The sequence below is a fragment of the Pongo pygmaeus genome, chromosome 3, assembly GCF_028885625.2.
Source record: "Pongo pygmaeus isolate AG05252 chromosome 3, NHGRI_mPonPyg2-v2.0_pri, whole genome shotgun sequence".
NCBI lineage: Eukaryota > Metazoa > Chordata > Mammalia > Primates > Hominidae > Pongo > Pongo pygmaeus.
This window is the reverse complement of record NC_072376.2, coordinates 49,062,576-49,075,882: the sequence shown is the minus strand read 5'-3', so window position 1 is coordinate 49,075,882 and position 13,307 is coordinate 49,062,576. Positions and strand designations below refer to the sequence as shown.

The window sequence follows — 13,307 nt, the reverse complement described above, 5'->3', positions numbered from 1 at the left end:
GTGAGCCACCACACCTGGCCAAATCTCCAATCTCTTACTGCATTTTAAACATTCATTTTAAAACATTTTTTAAATGTTGAAAACATTTAAATATTCATTTAAATTTTTTTAAATGTTAAAAACAAACATTCATTTAAAAACATTTTTTAGATCATAAATGCTATATCAGAAAATCTGGAATTACCAGAAAATTATATACAAGAGAATAAAAATCTGTAAGTGTAATATCTAGAAGTAATTGATGTTATAATTTTGTTTTTTATTTATTCTGTTAAAATAATTGTTTTACTTGGCTGAGATAGCTTATCACCACAATTTTGCATCTTTTTGTTCCACTTACAAAATTGATTCTAAGCATTATCTTACTTCTTTAAAAAAATACATTTTGTTCATTCAAAATGAGATGTCAAGAAATATGAATCGGGGTGACATTTTACCACAACAGTTTACAATCTATTTGGCTGTTTTGCTGATAAATGTTATTTCTTTATTTTTACTGATGGATGCGTGGATGAATTAATCAATATTTACCAAGTTCCTAACATACACTAAACTCTGTCTAATCAGCTCTCACATATATTATCTTATTAAATTTAATGAATTCAAGCTACTTCTCAAGGCACATCTTGATAAGATTTCACAATTAAAGTTTTATTACAAAAAAAAGATTAAAATTAAGATTGACCCCAGAGTGACACAGCTATTCTATTCATTATCATATATATATCCCTATATTGTCTTTAAGAATTTCCCTGTTAGGCAAAAGCATATTCTGGAATCACGTAGAAGTAAGAGTGATTTTAATATATACTTTAAGTGCTTTTAAAAGTGCTAAAAATATAAGTTATATATGAAGCATAACTATATTAGTCACTATACTATAGCAATTATGTTAATGTTGAACTTTTGTATTAATTAATAATATCTTTCCTTTATTGAATTGTCCTTATATGCAGAGAACATATTTGCCATTTATTGAATCTTTATTATATGCTCAGCTCATTTCACCAGTGAAGAAATTCATCATTAAATAAGGTTTTATAAAAGATCAATTAGGAAGCCATTGTAGAAATCCAATTTAATAATGGCAAATATTTGTGAGAAATTACTATATAACATGCACTGTGTGAAAACACAAATCTAATTTAATCATCACAACAATTTTCTGAAGTAAAAATAATAGTATACCCCTTTACATAAGAGTACTGAAGCTTAGTGAAGTAGAAAAGAAGTTTGCTGAAGATCACCTAACTAATTTATGGTGAACCTGAGATTAAAACCAAGGTATGCTTGGCTCTTGGGATTTCAAGGGAGAATAACATTTTGTGGGAAAATATAAACCCTACATTCCTGGAAGTGGATCCAGCCCTGTAGAACAGGAAGACAAGTGATGCTATCTCAATGCAAATTTTACTCTTTAGGTTTTCAAGAAACCAAACTTTAAAAAGAGCTTTAGATAATTGGGTTTCTGGATTTTGTTAAAACATAATTCTAAATACTAAAATCTTTAAAATATTTCATGCAACTCTACAAAGCATTTTTTTTTTACCCCATAACAAGTGGTATAACAATTGATTCTTAAAAATCCTGAAAAATTTATCTGGATCATGAAAATGCTTGTTGAAAATATAATTTACTATATAATTCCAGTAACTAAACAACAAAACCAACAAACACAAAAAATACTGAGACAACTGGCAAATTTAGTGTTTGAATTTTTTTAGTTAGTGTCGTATTTCATGTGAATAGTAGTGATTGTTATTTTATTCATTAATTTCAAAAGAGCTTTACACAGTTATGAAGGCAGCATTATATATATATACATCATTATAATACATAAAAATATATGTATATTATATGTATAACACATAATATGTATTATATATAAGATTTGTGTATACATATATGTGTATATAATTTTTCACTGGAAGAGGATATTTCTAATACATACAACTGACAATGAATATATATATCCAGAGAGAGCTCTTTGAAATCAATAAGAAAAAACAGATGACTCAATACAAAATGAGAAAACGACTTAAAAAGGCACTTCACAATAGCAGAAAATCCAAATGACTGACTGAGACATGGACAGACCCTCAACATCATTGTAGAACAGATAAATGCAAATTAAGATTATGATGATGCTATAACCTACACCAAATTAGCAAATATAAAAAGCTATGGCAACACTAAATGTTGGTGAGGATATGGAGCAATGGGAACTGAGATGCAGTGCTGGTAGAAAACAGTTTGGTATTATCCATGATGATAAAAAAGCACATGCCCTGGCCAGAAGCGGTGGCTCATGCCTGTAATCCCAGCACTTTGGGAGGCCAAGGCAGGCAGATCACGAGGTCAGGAGTTAGAGACCGGCCTCATCAACACGGTGAAACCCCATCTCTACTAAAAACACAAAAATTATCTGGGCATGGTGGTGGGCGCCTGTAATCCCGGCTACTCGGGAGGCTGAGGCAGAATTGCTTGAACCTGGGAGGCAGAGGTTGCAGTGAACCAAGACTGTGCCATTGCACTACAGCCTGGGCGACACAGCAAGACTCCATCTCAAAAAAATAAAAATAAAAAAAGCATATGTCCAATGACCCAGTGGTTCTGCATCTGCATAGTTCCTAGACAAACTCTTGGATGTGTGTACCAAGATCTATGTATAAAAATATTTACAGCAGTATTGCTTTAATGACTAAAACCTGGAACAACCTGAAAGTCTATAAGTATCTGAATAGATAAGTAAATTATGGAATATTTAAGATAATGAATATCAGTCAATAAAAAAACAGACTAAAGCTACCTTCAACAAGGCTGATGATGCTTGCAACAATGTTGAGTAGATGCAAGCCTCAAAAAAATATGTACAATGCTGTTATGTTCACTTAATGTTCAAATGGGATTTCGTTTTAAGATATTTTCTTTCTCTTTGAGGAAATAATCAATAAGAATCCAAATGGAAATCCTGAGGATAATAAGCACACATTAATCTAAAAGTCTTTTCATCATGTCAAGTAATAAATAGAGACATGAATTCTATCAAGCATTTAAGTCAATTAATAACACAGTAATTGTTTTTTAAAATGATACCCAAGTAGCACTGAAAAATTTTACGGAGTTGTAAATATAAAACCTGAGAAGGAAAAGGTAGCTCCTGATATCCAAGAGCTGAGTTTTGGTATTTCTGTTGAACATCAACATCAGACAAAGCCGTTCTGTGACCATAATTGATGAAGACAAAAAAAAAAAAGGACCATTCCATAATATGTCTGAACTCAGACAAAAACAAGAACACTGTCTAAAACAATAAAACAAAACAAAAATGGAACATGTCCCTATTTTAGCCAATAGAAGTGACGACTGTTTCTCTACCAAATTACAGCTTTAGACACTTCATTGTTAACCTTCTAAATAGGATTTAGTAAGATACTCGATCATAGCATTATTCCAGGTTTCTGACAGCAATCAGATAAAATCCAGTTCAGAGAAAAGATCCAGTTCCTTCAACCCTCCCCCTGAATCACCTAAGACAAGCCAAAATCTTACAGTGCATTCGTTTAAACAATCTTTTACTATACAGCCTGTGGTTCTCCATGGCATATGTTCTTTTTCCTTTGTATATATCTGAAGATGTATTCCTGTGATCTCTGGCTGAAGGGCACTGATAAATCAACCATATTCAAAAGTCACTGATTTTTCTTAATTCTTATTTAAAAATTGCCCAGTTTTAAAAACAGTGGACAACTGGTCAGAATTATAATACACTGAAAGCTGATCATTCATAATTACTGAGATCTTTAGAATGAAAACAACTCCATCAAATACACTTCCATCCTGGTGATGTGACTTTCACCACTACATCTGCTAAAATCCTTATTTCTATTGTAATTATTTCACAATTATTGATAATTTTTACTCCACTGTCTTTCAGATCTATTCATATACAATCTACAAAAGTAATGTTTTAGAAATAATTTGTCCTCTGTTGTTTCCCTGGTTACTAGAATGTAATTTCCTTCACTGAATTCCTTCTGCTATAAAAATAGGTGTGTTCCTTTAAAAACTGCATCATCTTATATACCTCTATTTTATCCCATTCTACTTGTTTAACTTTTGTTATGGTCTACTTTCTCCTCTCTCTTCCTAAATGTCCATCTGTAGTCAGGCAACTTTTCAATTATCTGCAGTCAGGAAAGTCTTGGAGATAGAACACTCAAATTCTTGGGTGTTAACCTGTATTAGTTGTCTACTGCTGCTATAACAAATTACTATACAGGTTTGGTGACTTAAAACAACACAAATTTATACTCCTACAGTTCTGGAGGTCACATATCATATGTGAGTTTTACAAAGCTAAAATCAAAAAGTTGGCAGGGCTGGTTCCTTCTAGAGGCTGTAAGGGGAGAATTTATTTATTGCCTTTTTCTAGAGACTACCCTCATTCCTTTGCTGATGGTCCCATTTTACATCATCCCATTCTCCTCTTGCTTTTGTTGTTCTTCCTCGTTTGACCTTCTTTCCTCCCTTCTATTAGGACCCTTGCAGTTATATTTAGGACCTATTCAAAATATCCAGGATAATGTCCCATCTTAAAATTATTAGTTTAATGACATCTGGAAAGGCCTTTTTGCTACATAAGGTAACATCCGCAGATTCTAAGAATTAGGACATGGACATCTTTGCATGGGAATGGGGCATTATTCAGCCTATGACAACCTCTAAGATTTTTTTAATGGCTAAAATGCTTTTTTTGTCATTATTTTTACTATTGCTTCGTTTTTTTCTTTTTTAAGCATTGGGAGTGAAGCGAATTTTTAAAACAAAACTATTTCATTACCTTCTAAACCAATACTAACAAAAGATGAAATTGTATAGGGTAACTTGGCTTATGCTTTCATTTTATGAGAGTCTAAGGAAGGGATATTATCAATCCCCCAATAATGAGGGTAGGAAGGTAAACTGGGCATGTTGGACAATATTTCATTTCTTCTTTGGATCTTTCAAATGTGGTTTTATTGCTATGACTGATATGAGTGCCTAAAATTTTAAGTCTCAATCACCTGTGATTAAAAATGCAGAAATCGGCCGGGCATGGTGGCTGATGCCTGTAATCCCAGCACTTTGGGAGGCCGAGTCGAGCGGATCACCTGAGGTCGCAAGTTCGAGACCAGCCTGGCCAACATGGTAAAACCTCAACTCTACTAAAAATACAAAAATTAACTGAGCGTAGTGGCAGGTGCCTATAATCCTAGCTACTCAGGAGGCTGAGGCAGGAGAATTTCTTGAACCTGGGAAGTGGAGGCTGCAATGAGCTGGGATCGTGTTACTGCACTCCAGCCTGGGTGATAATGCAAGAATCTGTCCCAAAAAAAAAAGAGGAAAATATAGAAACCAAAGACAAAGGTAAATGAATCTTAGTTGATTGTCATTTGGCTCAACTATGATACTGACTCTCCATTTTTGCATGTATAATTAGGAATTAATTCTGAGCTTTTCCTTCTTCCCACAGTCATAAAAAATGTTTTTTTCTTCAAAAATAATGCTTGGTCTTTAGCCCTTTAAAGGTATTTTTCAGATAACTCTTCCTATATCCTGAGCTTTTCTTGAGGCAACTCATTAATATACTGATTCTGAGAAGAGTATACTAACCTCTCAGCACATTATGTAATTTGTCTTTATGCGAAAGATGATCTTTTCATTCTTCTTTCTCTTTTTTATGTGTTTCTTTTAGATATGTCTATCAATGCAATGCTTATTACAAAGTTAACTGGGTGGAAATATGTAACACAGAGCTCAATAGAGAGGCAAACTATAATTTAACATCAGTAAAAGACTGGTAATTAAAATGTTAGTATCATGCAAATGTCACTTTTTATACAACAGAAAATTTCAAGATACGAACTCATGGAGTACTTAGGCAATGGAACTGTGACCTGGATACTTACCCTCAACAACAAAATGAGTAACAATACCAATTGCAATTCCCATGATTGCTACAATTGCCAATGTGAAAAGAGCTAGCCGTACTGAGTCCCAAAATTGCTGTTTTCTTTGATATTCAACTCGTGAGAATTCAGCTTCTGAAAATTCAACAGGTCTGTGATAATAGAAAGAAAAGAGACAATAAAAATTCATTATAGTTCAACTTTATATTTACTTACTATGTTCCTCTATGAAAATAGTTTATACTGCTAAATAACAGTGAGCAATTTAGACCTTGAAAAGAGCAGTAGGTTTTAATTTGCATATCCCCCCACCAAAACCCCAATCACAGAGTGAGTTTTAGACAAAGTTCTGCTCATGTTGACATCCAAGTGAGGATATCTTCCCACTGTATTTTATGAAGCTTATTGGCAATTTAAAACTTTGGTAGTGAAACACAAAGACTGGCTTTTAGATTTTAATATAACTACTTTTTAAATAAGCTTAACAATTTCTTTGTTGAATGACTGATCAGCTGTGGGACAAGAAAAGGATTAATGGTCCACTTGTTTGGATGTCCAGGTAAATGACTGTGACTCCAGGCAAGATGAGGAATATTAAAGGAGAATAGTGTTTCCAATAAAGACATCAATATAGTTAATAAAGAGCAATTTGCTGTCCTTAGACTTGGGTCTGGGTCTGAACCAAATGAAAAGTATCTGTTTTATGGCCTTTCTCTTTGACTCATTTTATTTTAGTTGTATCACTAATATCTGTTTATATGATTCTAATAAAGCAACTGTTAAGGTTAGAATTACATAACCTAGAGAAAAAATGAAAAAGTTACTATGTACTTATGTGAAATACCGTTCTCACCCATAATCGAAGTCTCTATTTCCAAAATCTATTGCAATAAGTAGTTTGAGTATGTAGCTTGTGAATACTATGGCTGCTATAATTGTTTTATTATTCCCATTCCATTTCCCCCCTTAATTTTGTGGGTTTCATTACTGTACTCTGATCCCTTCAAGAAGTACGAAATAACAAGAATCAAGTTTAACAAAATGTAAGTGGTTGACAGCCAAATATCACATCATGGTAACACTGCATTGTTGTAAAGGGACTTTTTAAAAAATCACAGTCACATTTGATTTTAAAATAAGTTTCTTCTGCCTAGTGATTAGCTATTTGCAGTCTGATGTAACTGGAATGTTGCCTTCTGTCTAATGTGGAAGTTGAAATAAGTTTTACCAAATGCCCATTTATGTGTTTTGAAGTGTAGCTGGCAGGTACAGTATGCAGACACCAGCCAAATGCAAAGGAAGTGATGTTTACCCTAAGTGCGGAAAATAAGTTCATAATAAAATAACAAAGTTTTCAGAAAATTGTTAAGAAATGTGTTGGTTAGGCTGTTGTGAAAAGCTTGTAATAAGCATAATAAATAAAACAAAATATATTCAGAGCATTCTTAATTATGCAAGAAACTTTGAGATTTTGACTATATTTTAGATATATTTGTTAGATGTATAAATGGTTTAAGCTTTGAAAAAGGTTATTTAGATGACATTTAAATTCCCTAATGCCTTTAAAATTCCTATATGTTTCTCCTGATTTGTACATGACAATTTTTTGTTCATTTAAACATGAATGAGTTGGATGCTAAATGGAACCTTTCAACAGCATTTTTTTAGAAAAATAAATTTTGTTGTGTATATTTAAAGTATATAACATGATGTTAAGGAATACATATAGATAGTACAACGGTTACTACAGTGAAACAAATTCACTTATCCTTCATCTCACCTAGTAACCATTTTTTGTTTGTTTTTGTGGCAACAGCAACTAAAATCTACTCATTTAGCATGAATCCTACATAGAATACAATTTTATTACCTATAGTCCTCATGTTGTACATTAGATCTCCAGACTTTCCATCTAACATATCTGCTACTTTGTATCCTCTGGCTGACATCTCCCCCATTTAATTGCCCCTGTAACCACCATTTTGTTTGCATCTCTGTATTTTTTATTTTTAAAAAAATATTACACATCTAAGAGATAATGCAATATTTTTCTCTCTGTTTCTGGCTTATGTCACTTAGCTAATATCCTCCAGGTTCATCCATGCATGGCAAATGGCAGGATCTTGGTTTTTTGGGGGACTCAGGAAAATTCCATTGTATATATTTACCACAACTTCCTTATCCATCCATCTGTCAATGGACACTTAGGTTGTTTCCATATCTCAGCTATTGTGAATAATGCAGCAATGAACATGGGAGTGCAGATATCTTTACCAGATGAAGATTTCATTTCCTTTGGGTATAAGCCCAGAAGAGAGATTGCTGGGTTGTATGGTAGTTATATTTTTAATTTCTTTAGAAATTATACTGTTTTTTATAATGTCTGTACCAATCTACATTCTCAGCAACATTGAACTAGGTTCCCTTTTCTCCATACCCTGGTCAACATTTGTTACCTTTTGACTTTTTGGTAATGGCCATCCTAAGGAGTGTGAAGTGGTATCTCATGTTAGTTTTCACTTACATTTTTTTGATGATTAATGATATTGAGAACCTTTTCATACACTGTTGACCATTTTTATGTCTTCTTTAGAGAAATGTCTATTCAGGTCTTTTGCACATTTTTTAATCAGGTTATTTTTCCCCACTATTGGGTTGTATGAGTTGTTTATAAATTGTAGATATTAACCCTTTCTCAGATATACGGTTGCAAATATTTTTCCCAATCTGTGGGCTGCTTTTTCATTTTATCAATTGTTTCTTTTGCTGTGTAGAAGCTTTTAAGTTTGATGTTGCTCGTTTATTTACTTTTGCATTTGTGGGTTGAGCTTTTGGGGTGATACCCAAAAAATCATTGCCTAGGCCAATGTCCAGGAGCTTTTACCCTACGTTCTCTTCTGAAAGTTTTGTAGTTTCTGGTCTTCTATTTAGGTCTTTTATCCAATTTTGAGTTGATTTTTTTTTTTGTAAGGTGTAAGATAAGGTTTTAATTGCATTCTTTTGCATGTGGAAATCTTGTTTAATTTACCATACCAGTACCATTTATTGGTACAAATACCACTTATTCAGAAACTAACCTTTCCTTATTGTGTCCTTGTGATGCCCTTGTCAAAAATTAGTTGACCACGGCCAGGTACAGTGGCTCATGCCTACAATCTCAACACTTTGAAAGGCCATGGTGGGTGGATCACTTGAGTCCAGGAGTTTCAGGCCAGCCTGGGCAACATGGCAAAACTATCTCTACAAAAAAAATTTTTAAAAAATAGTCAGGTGTGGTGGCACACGCCTGTAGTCCCAGATACTTAAGAGGCTGAGGTGGGAGGATCACCTGAGCCCAGGAGGTCAAAGGAGCAGTGAGCTGTGATCATGCCCCTGCACTTCAGTTTGGGTGACAGAATGAGACCCTGTCTCAAAAAAAAAAAAAATTAGTTGACCATGTGTGTTAGAATTAATTTCTAAGCTCTCTACTATGTTACACTGGCCTGTTTGTCTTTATGCCAGCATCACACTGTTTTGATTAACATAGCTTTGTAATACAATTTTAAATCAGAAAGTGTGATGTCTCAAACTTTTTCTTTCTCAGAATTATTTTGGCTATTCAAGGTCTTTTATGGCTCCATACAAACTTTGGGAGATTTTTTTTCTATTTCTATGAAGAATGCCAATGAGATTTTGATAGGGATTGTGTTAGATCTATATATTTCTTTGGCTAGTATGGACATTTTAACAGTAGTAATTCTTCTGATTCAGAACATAGGATATCTTTCCATTTATTGGTATTGTCTTTATTTCTTTCATATTTTATAGTTTTGGCATACAGATCTTTCACTTCCTTGGTTAAATTTATCCTAGGTATATTATTTTTTAAATTTTTGATACTATTGGAAATCGAATTGTTTTCTTTATTTATTTTTCAATTAGGTTGTTATTTGTGTATTGAAATAATACTGATTTTGTATGTTGATTTTGTAACACGCAACTTTATAAAATTCACTTATTAGTTCTAATAGTGTTTTGTGGCATCTTTGGGATTTATTCATTTAAGATCATGTCAAAATAATTTTACTTTTTCCTTTCTGATTTGGATACCATTTATTTCTTTTCCTTATCCGACTCCTTTTGCCAGTAGTTCCAGTACTATGTTGAACAGAAGTGGCAAGACTGGGCATTCTTGCTTTTTACAGATGTTGGTGGAAATGCATTCAGTTTTTCCCCATTGATTAGGATATTGGTTGTAGGTTTTTCATAAATGGCATTTATTGGGTTGAGGAATTTCTCTTCTGATGTGGTTTGGCTGTGTCCCCATCCAAATCTCATCTTGAATTGTAGTTCCCATTATCCCTACATGTCATGGGAGGGACCTGGTGGGAGGTAATTGAATCATGGGAGGTGGTTACCTCCATGCTGTTCTCATGATAGTGAGTGAGTTCTTACAAGATCTAATGGTTTTATAAGGTGCTTTTCCCTGCCTTCACGCTGTACTTCTCCTTGCCATTGCCATGCGAAGGATGTGTTTGCTTCACCTTCCGCCATGATTATAAGTTTCCTGAGGGCTCCCCAGCCCTGCAGGACTGTGAGTCAATCACACCTCTTCCCTTTATAAATTACTCAGTCTCAGGTATTTCTTCATAGCAGTGTGAGAATGGACTAATACACCTTCTATTCTGAAACTGTTGAGAATTTTTATCAAGAAATAATGTTGAACTTTGTCAGAGATATTTTCAATGAAGATAATCATGAGGCTTTTATCTATCATTCTGCTAATGTGATGCATCACATTGATTGATGTATGTATGTTAAACCAGCCTTGCATGCCAGAGTTAAATCCCACTTGATCATGATGTATAATATTTTTGATGTGTTAATAGACTCAGTATATTTTATTGAGCATTTTTGCATCAATGTTTATCTAAGAAATTTGCCTGTAGTTTTTTTTTTTTCTTGTGTTATCTTTGTCTTCTTAGGTATCAAGGTGATGCTGGCCTTGTAAAATGTGTTGTAAATCATTCCCTCTAGTTTTGTTTGTTTGTTTTTTTTTTTTTGCAAGAGTTTGGGAAGTATTGGTATCAGTTCTTCTTTAAATATTTGGCAGAATTCAGCTGTGAAGCCATCTGGTCCTGGGCTTTTCTTTGTTGGAAATTAACAGCCTTTTATCATGCTTTGTATTGCATCTATTTTAAAAGATAAAATTATGTTTGTTCTTTAGTTCTTTTGAAGGTGGAAATGTTTGTTTTGCTGTATTTTCTTCATGTTAAAGTAAAATTGCAATAAAAATGAGAAATATACAACTCAAACCTACTCTTCCATGTAAGTAAACTTTTTAAATTAACTTAAACAGAAAATGTCTGTATATCCTCTAAACTAGTGATGGGTTTTTATGAGTGAAATAAATACAAGTTGACTGGGTTTAATTCTGGCTTTGCTACTATCAGTGCTAGTTAAATTCTGTACTTCGATCACTTCATCTGTAAAATGAAGAATAAAAGTCTTTCATGGCTTTGTCAGATCCAAAATAATACTAATAATAAATACCAGTAAATAATCGTTGGATAGTCCTGTTTCTTTCAATCCCTAAAGCAAAGAGATTTGGTTTGTTCTGTTTTTGGTCTTTTCTTTAAATATAACTCTTCAGGTGACCTGACAGTTTATAGTTAAGAATATTTCTGTATTTTCTCCAGAGTAATCTGTATAATTACTGTTAAAGTTACTCATTAACATTATTTTTCTTTAAAATGTATAAAAATGTTTCTGAATTTCTTGCAAAATGAACAAAATGATGTCTAGAAGCATAAAGAATATAAACCTATCAGTATTTACTGCCAAAATTCTCTATTTTAGCTGCTTTAAGATATTAACCACTCAGCAGAATTAAAATCTTGATCTACAGGCTGAAGCTAACAAACACAGAATATTTTAAATAAAACCGATACATCTATTAAAAATCTTGTGGGATAATGCTTTATCCATTAATAATTCAATGTAGACACCAAATAAAATGGCATTGTTGTGACATCACATTAATGTTATAATGAGACATAAAATAACTAGCATCTTTGTCCATATCGTTAAAAAAATCTATTCAAATAAACAGAACACAGTAACTAAAGCCTTTTGGTAATTTAAATAGAAATAAAACTTGAATAGTCACAGTAATGGAGTACACGTCAAAACAGTCCAATTTAGTTCTGTGGATGGCAGTGGGATTCCCTTTGGGAGATCTCTTTCTATGGTAGGTCTATTGGCAATACTGGAAAGCATGAGTCAGAAACACTGGCAATGGGAGACAGATAGTAAAAAGGAGGAGCTAGTTGTGTTGTTGCAGCATTTAAAATGATAGAGCCATCTAAGTTGTGATGACACTGGTATTTTCATGAGGAGGCAAAATTTGCTTTGGACTCCATAAAAATTCCAAAGATAAGAAACACTAATCAGAGGATTGCAAAAAATGTCCTTGGATTTCTCAAAAGGCATATAAGGGCATATTCTATAAATGTCATTATGATAAGTGACTTCAGAAGCATCAAGAACTGGCAAAGTGGTGGGAAACTGGGTGGGGGGGCGGTTACAACTATGAGTTAAGTCATCAAAATTAGCTTCTTATCAGCTAGAAATGACTGGTTTGACAAAACAGTCAATGAAGAAAGGTGAAATTGTGGAGTGTGGGCAGAAATTGCATAGCATCCTGCTCCTTTATTGGAATGTGTAATCGCTCTGTACATGGGAGAAAATATTAAATCTTATTTACCTAATAGAATATAATGTAAAACATATAAGACATTTAAAGAAAGTGGTTATAATAATTTCATGAGTTTTCTGAAATTTTCTCTGAAAATATTTTTTAGGCCTTTGAGTTCTAGATTCAGCACAAGATCTATCTCTCTTTATAGCTGACTTTCAAAATCATTATTACCATCTTGGAAGCACTACTCTCATGCTACAGTATCAGCAAGGTCAGCTATACCTCTGATAGCAGCTACACAAGTAACAACAGTCACTTAATTTCATACATACAAATACAAGGAGCATTTATGCAGTTTTCTTATATTAGAATGGTCGCATTTTCCACCTCAAGAAGACTTTATAGTTACTATGACTGCCAAGTATAGTATTAATAAAAATAAATTTCATTCATTCATTTAGCACATGTTCAATTAGTACATGTTCATTGGACATCTACTATGTTCCAGACACTAATTTATTTACTATGGATATGGCCGTACTAAGGATATAGACTGCTTTTATGTGTCCCAATGGAAAAGACAGTTTGTGCAATAAACAAATCTATATATAAATGTCAAGTATCAATAAGAGTACAGAGAATAACCAGGGTACAGTGAGGGAGGTGGTAGGATTTAG

The 13,307-nt window shown here is 33.2% G+C and overlaps 1 protein-coding gene across 1 annotated transcript in view; it reads right to left on the bottom strand.

Annotated features, from left to right (window-relative positions):
* Positions 1 to 13,307, bottom strand: part of TMPRSS11F (transmembrane serine protease 11F) — a 125,467-nt gene that overhangs the window by 37,314 nt on the left and 74,846 nt on the right. Inside the window, exon 3 of the mRNA XM_054485450.1 lies at positions 5,952 to 6,103. Within this exon, the coding sequence (XP_054341425.1) occupies positions 5,952 to 6,103 (152 nt within the window). The remainder of the gene's footprint in view (positions 1 to 5,951; positions 6,104 to 13,307) is intronic.